The following is a 12271-nucleotide window of genomic DNA, read 5'->3' on the forward strand; positions in this document are numbered from 1 at the left end:
AAACACTAGGACATAGAGATACTCCACAGCTTTAATTCCAAAGAAAACCTCTCAACTTGAAGGGCTTGAATTAAACTAATCTGTGACCTTCTTAACATTCCTTCATTAGAACCAAGGATTACTATCTTCTTGGTATTATTTATCTAGCTTAGTTAATGTCAAGTAAAGTAACAGAATAAAAGCTAATCAGTCTTCAAGAGGAATCCCAGAGAGGTGTACATTTTTCATGATGGAAGTTGGATATAGAAGATATGAAAGGATATTGACACTTTTTCTTCAATATCAGAAGCAAAAAGCTAGTTGTATACTCTGATAATGCAGTGATGTGCAGTTAAATATATATATAAAAAAATAACAGAACATTTCAAGTATAGACAGTATTTATGAGATGTATCATGTAGAAACAGTCTATGTTGAACAAAAAGTTTCAGAAATGAGTCAATTCTTTTCTTCTTAAGCCTGTTGTTTAAGAAGCAGGTTTTGGCTGTCCTAAATGAAAATCCAATTCAGTTCATGAAGTTAGAATAAAGGTTTGGGTTTTGTTCTTGTTTGGCTTATAAAGATCACTTATAGCTCCTGGAAGTGAGCTATAGTGCCACACTCTAAACTGGCAGAGCTACATTGATCTCATGTACATTGCAGATTCACACCAAATAACAACCTTGCCCTACAAGTCTAGAAACTGAAAATCTTAGCAAAACAAACAAAAAAAAAGAGGTCTAGAACCTTAAAATCGAACCTGCAAGTCTACAATCAAAAATAAATAAATAAATAAATAAATAAATAAAATACCACCACCACCAATAACAAACAAACAAAAAGATTGCATCAACTGGGTTAAATTTAGTTTTGTTACTGCTGATGTACATCAGGACTACATTCACTGTTGTCCAACACAGTAAAATTTTCTTTTATGATCTTCCTCCTCCCCCTTCCCCCCCCCCTTCCTAAATCAAGAAAGCAGAGGTCACTGAGCAGGTTCAAATGCTCATTTTGTGTGCTGTGCATGCTAGCAATTATTTTTCCCTCCTGTCTTGAGTGTGCAATCCTGTTTCCATATTTATGATGGGAAAAACATACGACCAGTCTGAACTGGGGACATACAAATGCAGTTCTTGGAAAATGCAAGAGTAGCTTGCATTGTGCCTTACCAAAGAGTTCAAACATTAAATTTTGTTTTTCCTTGACATTGTTAAAGAAAAAATACAACTCTAAACTCCCCAAAGTAATCCCAGTATCCTTTTCAAAATGACAGCTGCATGGTCAGGAGAAAGTTAATAAAGATTCCTGTAAGCTGAACTGGCAAAGATACTTTAAAGCAAACAGGAACTGAAATGCTCCTGTTAGGTTTCACCTGCTACAAATTATTATCCAGCCTTGTGATCTTATTGATTTGCTTGCACTATATCAAATTTTAATCATCATAAACCATTTCCTAACACAGTTCTTCCACTACCACATATTCTTAGTATATAACTTGGATTCTTTTGGGCATCCCTGGAAACCTTTAAGTTGATATGACACAAATCTGATAGATACATAAAAGGGTCTATAAAATTCTTTGTAAAAACAATTCATGCAAAATTGATAGGACACTGTCTTTTCAAAAGACCATTTTTAGCAATTTCAGACTTGGTTTGGAATTACTTCCTGCTAAAGAACAAAAATCCCCTTGATGATAATATTCAAATTGTTGGAGGTGTTTCAATCAAGAAAAACACAACTGACTAAGTCCTGGACAGTGAAGTCCTTGCTGTTCTTGTATGAGAATATTAAAAAAACAAACAAGCAAACAAACAATAACAACAATAACAATAAAAAAAAAAAAACACATTTAAATCATTAGTAGAACTCTATTGAACCTTTTTTCAATCTTTGTTGTGAGTATGAAAAGCCTGATCCAACCCACTATTTCAGCTAGGAGGCTTTATAATCGGAATTTTCACAGTTATTAGTTCAAAGTCAAACGTGTTGATGTCTCCTATTGGAAGCAAGTAAACAGGTTGCTATCATGGCTCTTAAACAGTCTACTTCTGATGAATTTCATCTCCCAGAAAAACTGATTGACTCTAATGATTTGATGAGTTATGTTAAAAATAAATAAATAAATAAATAAATGCAAACAACCAGTTAAACAACTAAAAGTCCAGCAGAGTAACAGTTAAACCTAAGAAGTCTTACTAAACAGAATAATAAAAATTAATTAATTAGCTGCCATATAGTGCTGATAGATGCATTGAATAAATCTGAGATGATTTATCAGCTAAGTATATTGTGTGGTAGGTATTAGAATTATCTGTCATTAACCTTATGCTACGAATGAAGATGCCTCGATACAGAAGTTAAATGAATTCCCAAGGTCACATTTGAAGTTGGCAATACAACTCAGGCATTTACTGATTTTCAGTCATTAGAGAAAAATTTTAAAAACATTGAATGTATTCATAAGATAAAGGTCATGATAGTGGAAAGGCACCATCATTTCTCTAACTTCAGTTTCAGAACATAAATTTAAACGATGGCTGCTGAAATATGATTTGAGGAAGGGGGGTCAGCCATCCAAGACTGGAATAGTACCATCTAATTTCTTTATATTTGTTTATTTATTGGTACAATCTGAGATATTTGGGGTGATTCACATCACTGATAGGTTTGTTCTCAGTCCTGAGGTTCTCTGACTTCTTGGACTCTGAAGGGAGAGTGAGACAAAGAAGTTTTTGAACATTGGTACCACAAATAAAGTTCCTCAGGTTTCATAGGATGACATACCCTGAACTTCTGACTTAGCCTGTAGAGAAATCTGGTTCTAGAAAAATGAGAATTCATCTTTGTAGTTATTATTCTCAAATGAGAATATTATTCTCAAATGATATGAGGCATATCATAGCAAGTCAAGTGAAAAGCAGAAGACAAACTGTTATGATAAGAAGTAGGAAAGAGAAGACAAATAATGAAAGGAACTCTTAATGGGAGATTTAAGTATTCTGTAATATGGACTACATAAGGAAGTTAGCTTCCATAAGCCTCATTTTAACACCATATATTTTTGACAATGTATTGGCCATACAAAAAAAAAAATAAAAAAAATCTCTCCTGTAATTCATAAAATATTATGATTTTTTTTTCTTCTCAGAATAGTAAAAACACAGCTCTTACAAGCAGAAATATTAAAACTTAGGTTATTTTTCCTGACCTTTTGACAGAATTTCAATTGAACTTGCTAAGACATCCAAAAAATTCAGATTCTGATTTTAAAATGAATGATTAATATTATAGAGCTTTCAGAGTATTGGATTTGCGGTGCCAAATTCCTCTAACATAAGCAAGTGCAACTCCATGCACTTCAGTGGAATTGTGTTTGCATATATTAGCATGCAATTCTGGCCCCGTGCCTGGGAAGGGATCTTTCGTTCCACATTCACTTGATTATGTCTCATCTTTAAACCACATTTTATGATCTGCAAAATACTTGACCCACAAAACCACAGAAGCCCATCTGCTCAGATACCATTGTGCATCATTAAGTAAAAATGATGAAACTATTTTAAGTGCAAAATTGTGTGTACAGGGGCCATAAATGTATTCCAAACATTTATTTTCTTGTGCACTGAAGAACCTAAAACTCAGGCTTCAAAATTCCATTTCCATTAGAAACTTATTCTTTAAAGATACTTCATTAGACATAATAATAATAAAATAATAATCATCATCATCATAATCATAAATATCCTTACAAATAAAAGACTAAGGTCTATCCAGAAGAACATATCCTTGGAAAAGAATATGGACAACAGTCTAGTATCATATGTCAGAGACGTACAAGACAATTACTGATCTGCTTCTAGTAGTCTGGAACATGTAAATGGATGAAAAATATTAGGTTTTCAGGTCAAGACATCTAAAGGCCAATCGTCTATATTTTAGTCAACAGCTACAAAATCCTTACTTGAGCTCTGGTACTAGAGATTTAGGACAGTGCCTTTTTTTGGAATATAAGTGTTTAAAAAGTATAGCTCAACGCCTGTCAAATCAGTAATATTCCTAATATCCTTCCCTCACAGTCAGCTAAAGAACCATTAGTATGGCTAAAGAGAAAAGATACTATGAAGTGGCTACAGATTTTTCAAGATAATGCTAGTACAGAGAAGTTAATAGTGCCACATAATACCAAACACTTAGCTTTTTTTTTTTTTTTTGTCTTCAAGAAATACAGGCTTTTTCATAGTTCTTAAACTGTCAGAGGGCAAACTGCAGCAAACATTAGCATTTTGTTAAAAGGCCATTCAATGAGCAACCAGCTTTCAATCATTATATTTTATTTTCCCTGAGGTAGAGTTGAGCTATTTCAGTACCATCCGTGAAGCCTTGACTTTACTGTTTGTAGACTTTACACAACAGGTCTCTTCAGAAAGACATGATACTAAATACATACACAGAATACATACCTTCCAGAAGTAAGCAGTCTTAGACTATACCTTCTCTATATGTCCTTTTCCTATTTTGGTTTGGCACATCCAGGTCTTAAGCTTAGAGCTGCCTTTGGCCAGTAGCTGATACAGTATTCTAAAGCATCTATTTGGATTTATACTTAGAGATGAAAATCTATCACACTATTAGTAAAGCTAAACTGAAATTTACTTCTTCTTGCTCACAACATTTAACAAAATACCAGAAATACATTTTAAGCACACTTGATCGCTCTAATGATCTACTAAAAATACAGCATATGTCATGCATGTGCCATGCATGCTATGCAATTATCAGCATGGAGTCAACCCAAACTCATGAAGCCTTTAGGACAGAAGTGTTGCCTCTAACTCTTCAGCTAATCGATCACTTTCCTAGTCTCTCCTAGAGAGAGGATATGGAAGTCTAGCTGCATCAATAGCATCACTTACCTCAACTAACTTGTTGGCGTGCTCACGGAAGACCTGCGCATACTCCTTCACTTCTTTCTCATTACCACTTTTTGCAGCCTCAATGAGAACAAGCAATGGCACATTGGTCTCCAGGAATGAATCCGATATATGATCCATTACTGCCTTCCGTAGCTGTGACAAAAGAAAATAGACCAGTAAATAAAAGGAAAATTATAAATATACAATCCCACTGTATTCATTGACTGTTATATCAGAGCATTGATGTGTCACATCTCACAGCATTGGAAGGGAGTTTGGGCTTTTTATCCTTCATTACTCCAAGCTATCCACTTGCAGCAAGCATACAAATACCCAACTGTTAAGGGCCTAGATCTTCAAAACCCTCCTGAGGTTCAAGCTGACTCGCACATCTCAGCCCACTGGACTGAGTGGATCTACCTGGGATGATGATGATTACCCACATAATACATTGCAAATTGATGAGAATTGAAAGCTGCACACTACTTTAAAAAACAGTTCAGCTCACTTAAAAGCCAAATATGGATTAAGGAGCTTAACTTCAAGCAACCATTAAAGATATTAGCCTGAATATATCTAAGCCTCTTCTAATTCCTGTACTGAATAATATTGTGCACTGTAATGAGTTTAGCACATGCCTTATACTTCATACTCTTTCAAATATCTTCAGCAGGCGTAAACAGAAAATCTTTCTAAGCACTTTTTAGGTAGGATTAGCAAACATACTATAATTTATAGGGTGGTTCTTTTTAACTTGTATAAGTTATTGAAGATTTAACATCAGTTATTACATAAAAAAAATAAAAACATTTGAAACTATATTACTGTAAAAATGATGTCACTGACTTCTTCCTTATCAATAACTACTAATTAATGTCAAACTTGACTAGAATTTGAAAGACATCCAGAAAGATAACTAAAGTCTTAAATAATTCTTCCTGGAAAATTAATTGCTCTATCGGAGTATGGATCAGAAATGTTTTTAGCACATTTTCTTCCACTTTTGGGTTGTTAAGAGTGGAAAAAAATAAAAAAAAATAAAAAAAATGGACTTAGACATAATAAGCTGGGAGCTGTTTACCATAAAGATCTGGTTAGCCACAAGTTTCCTTAAATCATGTTTCCTTAAACCTTAAATCAGTCATTTAGTTAGATCAGGCAAGGTAATTTTGTAGTCCAGACTAGAAAGCTTTATCTAGACAAGGTGTCACCCGAACACCCAATCATATTGAAAACTGTTACGTTGTTAGGCATTATAAATACATGATAGAAGATGCATTTGGAGTTTGACAGCATCACTTGTCAACTGTATTTCAATAAAGAAAAAGCCTACTTTGAATATTTCCATTCAACCCCTTAGTAGTACACTAAAAACAAGCAGCAAAACAAAAGAGTTTTAAACATATCTATGTTTGCATGAGATATTCCTTTTACTTAAATTACAGTTAAAGCAACTGGTGCATTAAGAACAGCAATTCTTAATTCCCATTAAAAGTTAATTCTGGAAAAGTATTTTTCTACTTCCAAAATGATTAAAGGTACTCAGAATAGCTAACACATAATAGCTACATATAAAGAGCACTGAATGGAAATTTTTTTTTAAAAAAAAGGATGAAAGCATCAGAGAGACCTGCCAAGAGTTGGAAGCTGCTGTATTGTAGCTACAACCTATCACATTATCACCTTGTACTCTCTTTTCCTCTAAATCCATTAATATTCACTTCCTAACTCTTCTTTTATGCTTATTTTGAAATATTTCAGACTGTCCTTTGGGTCCAGTTGCACAGCATCTAACACAACGAGATCCCAAATCATTAATAGTTTTCATAGGTACCAATGCATATATAGATACCAATATTACTCCAAACATACCACAGCACTGCCAAAAATGTATATATTTATATAGGTACATACACATGCGCACACTAAAATGTCAAGTTTCAGAAAACACTGCAAACAGCATAATGCTGCGAAACCTAAGCTGCAATATGGCCAGATTTCTAATCACTCCACATATCTGTCCTTCCCTAGTACAAAAAAGGGCATCATATGTAGCCAATAGAAATGATGCCAGAAAGGCTTTATCTCAAGTTTCCTTAATCACCTTCTTCAGATAGTTATCTCCCATCTCTTACTGAGAAATTCTGCTCCTAAGTGGAATACCTCAGCTTAGTATGTACAGTTAGACGTTTTGAAGTCCAGCATATTGAAATAGACTAAATTTTAGTATTTCCAAATGAACACACAGTGGTTTTAAAAAAATCCCATATGCTGTCTTATTCTCAGGAAAAAAAAAAAAAAAAAAAAGTAAAATAAATCTATTTGCTGCAGTTCAATATGAGTGTCAATAAAAACTACAGTTAACTTCACTGTCTAAAAAACTACTTTAAATCTTAAATGAACATTAACATTTTTTCTGTTTACTCTTTATGGGATAATGTTTCAAAGAGTTGAGTTAAATGAAGAAGCAATTCAATTTTTAATCAAGGTTAATGTGCTATTATAGATCTGATTATAAGAATGTGCCCAATGAAACCCTAAGAAAAGTTTCAGGATGTTTAAACACACAGCTTATGTTCATTGGTATTAGAATCACACATTAGAAGTCAATAAAAAGGACGGTTCGAGCATCAGCTAAGCAGCAATTTGGGGCTTACCATTGTAAATATGCAGCAGAATTGTATCTGAATCAAAATGAATATCCTATTTGTAATGGCAACTGTATATTGCTTTCTGCAGTTCATAGTCCCAGCACTTGAAAAAAAAATCCTGAATTCTGTCTGTCAGAGGTTTGATAAATAAAAAAATTAACAAATCCTATTTTCATACATTGTGTTATTCGTAGATTTCAGCAGCAGCACATCCCTGAACCCTCCTGTAAACAGGCATTATCATTTCTTTAGCAGTCGGTTATCTGAGTTGTAGGACATCCTCGCATTGAAGTTGAAAGGTATACTTAATGCTTTTTATATATGCAAGAGACCACAAATTTTGCTATCCATCACCACAGACTATAAAAAATGACTTGACAAAATCATTTATTAGATGTGACAGGAGTATGAACACAAGACATTCATCCAATAGCTCAAATGGATACATGACAAGGTAATATTAATTGCACAAGACAAGATATTTAAAGGTATTAGCTAAGCATTACCAGTCTATTTGATCCAATTAGGGCTATTCATCAAAGTAAATAACTACTGGAAAACTAATCTTGTACGTTCTTTGGTATACTGCAACAAAGTCCAGCCAAAGCGATGGCTTATGTATCCAGAGATTTTATGGTTTCATACGACTGACATCAGCTCAGAAGGGAATGGGAGAAGTCTGTGACCTGAATTTAAATGGTCATAAAATATGCAGCTAAAAAGGTCAAGTTTTACTCTAAAAACAGCATGAGATCTTTTGCAAATGTGTACATTAGCAAATGTCTTTGCGATTCCTTAATTTACCCTGCATTCCAACGTAAATATTATGACAAATACTATTACTCACAAGGCAATAGTTTATATTTTTTCCCCTATTGAATTTTACTTTAGAGGTAGCTTCAAAGTGTAGACGGTTTCTACTAGATGAAATTCGCTGTTAGAGAAAACAAATAAAGGTCTGCTTAATTATTTTTGTCATGGATAAAACTTAATTAACATACAGCTAAAAGAATAATAAATTGGCCAGATGAGCACAAGAATATAAAAGGGAAACATCAAGACCTGCAAATACTTTTAAAAGTATGAGCGTTGAAGGCAGCTTTTACGTCTTTCCAGTTCAGTCAATTTAGTCAGTTTATGGTGCACGGAGTCAGTTGCTGTTTTTGATAGCACCGTGTTCTACTGTTCTAAGCACTATTTAGGGCTGTTTTATCATTGTCAATTCACAGCTATAATTGAGCTCAAAGAGGTTAACCTGCCCACTGAAATGATGTTCTCCATGGCTATATAACAATTTTAGAACCAAAATGTCTCAGTGCTACTTACGGTCTGGTAGAGAATTAAATGTCTAATCCTGACACAGGAAGGTAATGTCACAGCAGGAGATTAATGACTCTAACAGATTGTTAAACTTTATAAAGACTGGCAGTATAAAGCTATCTGTAACAAAAGTTTACCAATGACCACCTTATTCACCATTTTCTGTTTAACGTGCATTACAGCCTGAATCCAGCTCTGAACAATTTGTAGCTGCAAAGCACTGCCATACAGGTATTAATTAAATTGAAAGAGATGAAAATCTTCTCCAGTGTGTCTTCTCCAACATTTTGTGAAACTGAGAGCAGCAGAATGAGACAGTGGCCATTAGAAGCTGCTGCAATATAATGCTAAAAAGAAAGTCTCAGTCAAATCTGCACGCTTCAGCCTATGAATACAGCCTATGAACAAAAAATGGGAACTCTGGGGAGATGTGGATGCTAATAATGTTAATTTTGTCTTCATAGACTAAACAGCAAAAAGATTAACAATTTAAAGCACATATGCATGGACACCTAAGTTACAGATTTCTGGAATATACTACATAAAATATTTTGAGATTTGAGTCTACAAAAAAAAAAAAAAAAGTTAAGAAGAAGAAATATAAAGTCTGTCTGTAATTCTCTACATGTTTTTATTCTTTCTAAAGAGAAACTTTCATAGTCACAGAAAGACTGGGGATGAATTTACTAACGAAAAGCAACTTCAAATGACTAGCTTTCAGCAGAAATTTGAAAGAGCAAGACAGGAAAGAAAACATTTCTCCTAGTCATTGGTCATTACAAAGGAATTCTCAGTATAGCACATGGTCAAAACAACAGAAGACCTCAATTACTTAAATATGTATTCCCCATTGATTTCACAACTTTATTTATTATTTATTTATTATGTGTACACAAGTGAAGCATCAGTGAAGTCAAAATAATCCAGGGGAGTGAAATAGCTATTTAGTCACAAAAGGGAAGGAACTTGCCTACAGAATCTCTTTATTTAGTTAATCCTTGCCATGATAAGCATACATAGTAACTTCTCTCAGAAACAGTCAAATCTAACAAGCTTTAAAGGGTAAATAGTAAGTGTTATGTGTCACACTTGCATTCCCATCTACCCCAGCTGAACAAACAGGCTGCCATACTAAACATTATATATCATTAGCTTCTCTAAGAACTAGAAATTTAGCTACAGTGAGAGCTTATGACCGCTGTCTTTGTTAGATGTGTATACTGGATCTGCATGTAATGGCTGAAAAAAGATTAAAAACTGACAGCATTCTGAAAAATAGATTTCCCATCATCCTTCCCAAGAGTCACTCAAATTCAAAAACTGATCCCACCTTATGGGCAGAGATGGCATTTGATATTAGCAATTACCATCCATCCTTTTCAAAAAAAGCTCTTACTGCAGGGTATCCCAGCCTATTTTTTTTGTTTGTTTGTTTGTTTGCTTTTCCCGTGTGTGTGCTTTTTGTTTTGTTTTTGTTTGCTTGTTTCAGTTGTTTGTTTTTGTAATTTCCTTGTGGTAATTTCTACAAAGCAGAAACTGAAGACACAGCTTCTAGTATTTCTATTTGTATAGTAGCAAGCAACACTAAAGACACTTTAAAATGCTTAAGAAATGATGTTACTGAACAAAATGTCAATTAAGAAGCAACTGAAACACTGAAATCCCATTTGGAAATTAAATTCTACGTACTCCTTACCATCGCTCATAAATCCATTAAAAAGACAGAATTTTAAAAGTCTTTGGAAAGGGACTATGTTTTTCACTCCATTTATACTGCTCCCTTCCTCCTGCTACTGCATTACTGATAATGGACATCAAAATTTGAAGCTATCTTTATGAACACAAGCTTCTCTGAGTTTTGTTAGCTAATGTGACTACAGGTCATTCTCTGGCTGACACCGCAAAACAGTTAAAGCTTTTATGTAAAACTATCATCAATACAATCTTCTCTGATTTTTTTTTTTTGGGGGGGTGGGAGGAATGAAGCAACATTATACACTTCTGTTGAGCATCTCTCACTTTTATAAGTGTTTTTAAAACTCTTTTTAATGAGATATGCCGTACTTGTTTCTCTGCAGTGATTACAGGGGTAGGTAGCTTCTAAAGTTCCTGGACTGAGTACAAAGATCTCTTGAAGTATGTGAATTTTTAGGAAGACTCATTATTTGTGGAATAATAGATGAACTATGTGCAGTGATCTACGCATAGACAATATATTTTGTCACTGAATTTTGGCTCGTAATTCTTTATCAGCCACTTTGAAAGTCAACTCTTTGTACTGGTAACATCACTCAGAGGGGAAAAAAATAAATAAATCAGACCCTATTACAGAAAGCAAGAAAAGCTATAGGTACCACATTCTTTGGATTTTGCCAGACAAAAATAATCCATCACAAGCATTACGTTGCAGATGAAAATTTTCTTCATTTGATGGAAATATTACACACTGTAGCCTTGCACAAAACTACCTGATATGGGTATAGTTTCCTGAAATATGGCACCATATGTGCATCAGTAAACATTATGTGTAGAGTAAATTAAACTCAGCCTTACAATTAGGCTGTAAGGAAATTACTGCAGACCTGAAAGAGTAAATCAGCAGTATTAAAACACTCTCCATTTCCTCTGAAGCACTTCAGAGCACCATAAAAACCTCAATGTCACAGTGATAAACATCTAGAAGAAGTAGATTTTGAGGGATGCATACATTCAAATAAGTTCAAGTCAAAATCATGATTAAGTGATAGTTCATTGCCTCTATTTTTTCATATCAGATTTTTTTTTTTTTTTTCTAAAATTCCTTTCTGAAAGTAAATACACCAGAGAGTCTATCAGATAGGAGCAGACAAACCGAGGATGCAGTATTTAACAGCATGCCAGTGGGCTTTCAGTCCAAGCTAGTGAAATTCAGAGGTTTTGACTATTTCCATTGCTTTTAGGATTGGCTATAAATTCAGTGGAAGCTGAAAGAGTAAAGGACTTTATCAAATGGAGCATTACTATCTCTGCTGTACAACACAGCATTACACAAGATCGCTGTCTAATACCTTTGTACAAGCTGACAGGGAAACACAGTAAAAACGTACTGACATACACGCAATGCAGCGCACCCACATTAAATGAATGCAAGCACTAAACGTAACGCTGGCACAGAAATAAATCTGTATTAGCATTTGATAGACGGCTTTCAGAAAGACAGCTTCCAGATTTCCATAATCAAGAGCACTAAAGTCACTGCAGGTGAAAACATAACCTATTAAGCAACAACGAAGAGGTGATGAGTTTCTAATGAGCAAGGGCTGATGCTGCAGGTGGCCTTAGGTTCAAAGACTTTCAGACTGACTTATGGCTGGCTCACCTTAAAAAAATGCCAACATTTTGTCAAGGAGCATTTTCATGCGA

The 12271-nt window shown here is 34.3% G+C and overlaps 1 protein-coding gene across 7 annotated transcripts in view; it reads right to left on the bottom strand.

Annotated features, from left to right (window-relative positions):
* CTNNA2 (catenin alpha 2) overlaps positions 1 to 12271 on the bottom strand; it is a 469784-nt gene that overhangs the window by 92537 nt on the left and 364976 nt on the right. For all 7 annotated transcript variants that reach the window (XM_072037885.1, XM_027455797.3, XM_072037884.1 and 4 more), the window contains one exon: positions 4899 to 5051. In XM_072037885.1, the coding sequence (XP_071893986.1) occupies positions 4899 to 5051 (153 nt within the window). The remainder of the gene's footprint in view (positions 1 to 4898; positions 5052 to 12271) is intronic.

The sequence above is a fragment of the Anas platyrhynchos genome, chromosome 4 (genome assembly GCF_047663525.1).
Source record: "Anas platyrhynchos isolate ZD024472 breed Pekin duck chromosome 4, IASCAAS_PekinDuck_T2T, whole genome shotgun sequence".
In the NCBI taxonomy this organism is placed as follows: Eukaryota; Metazoa; Chordata; class Aves; order Anseriformes; family Anatidae; genus Anas; species Anas platyrhynchos.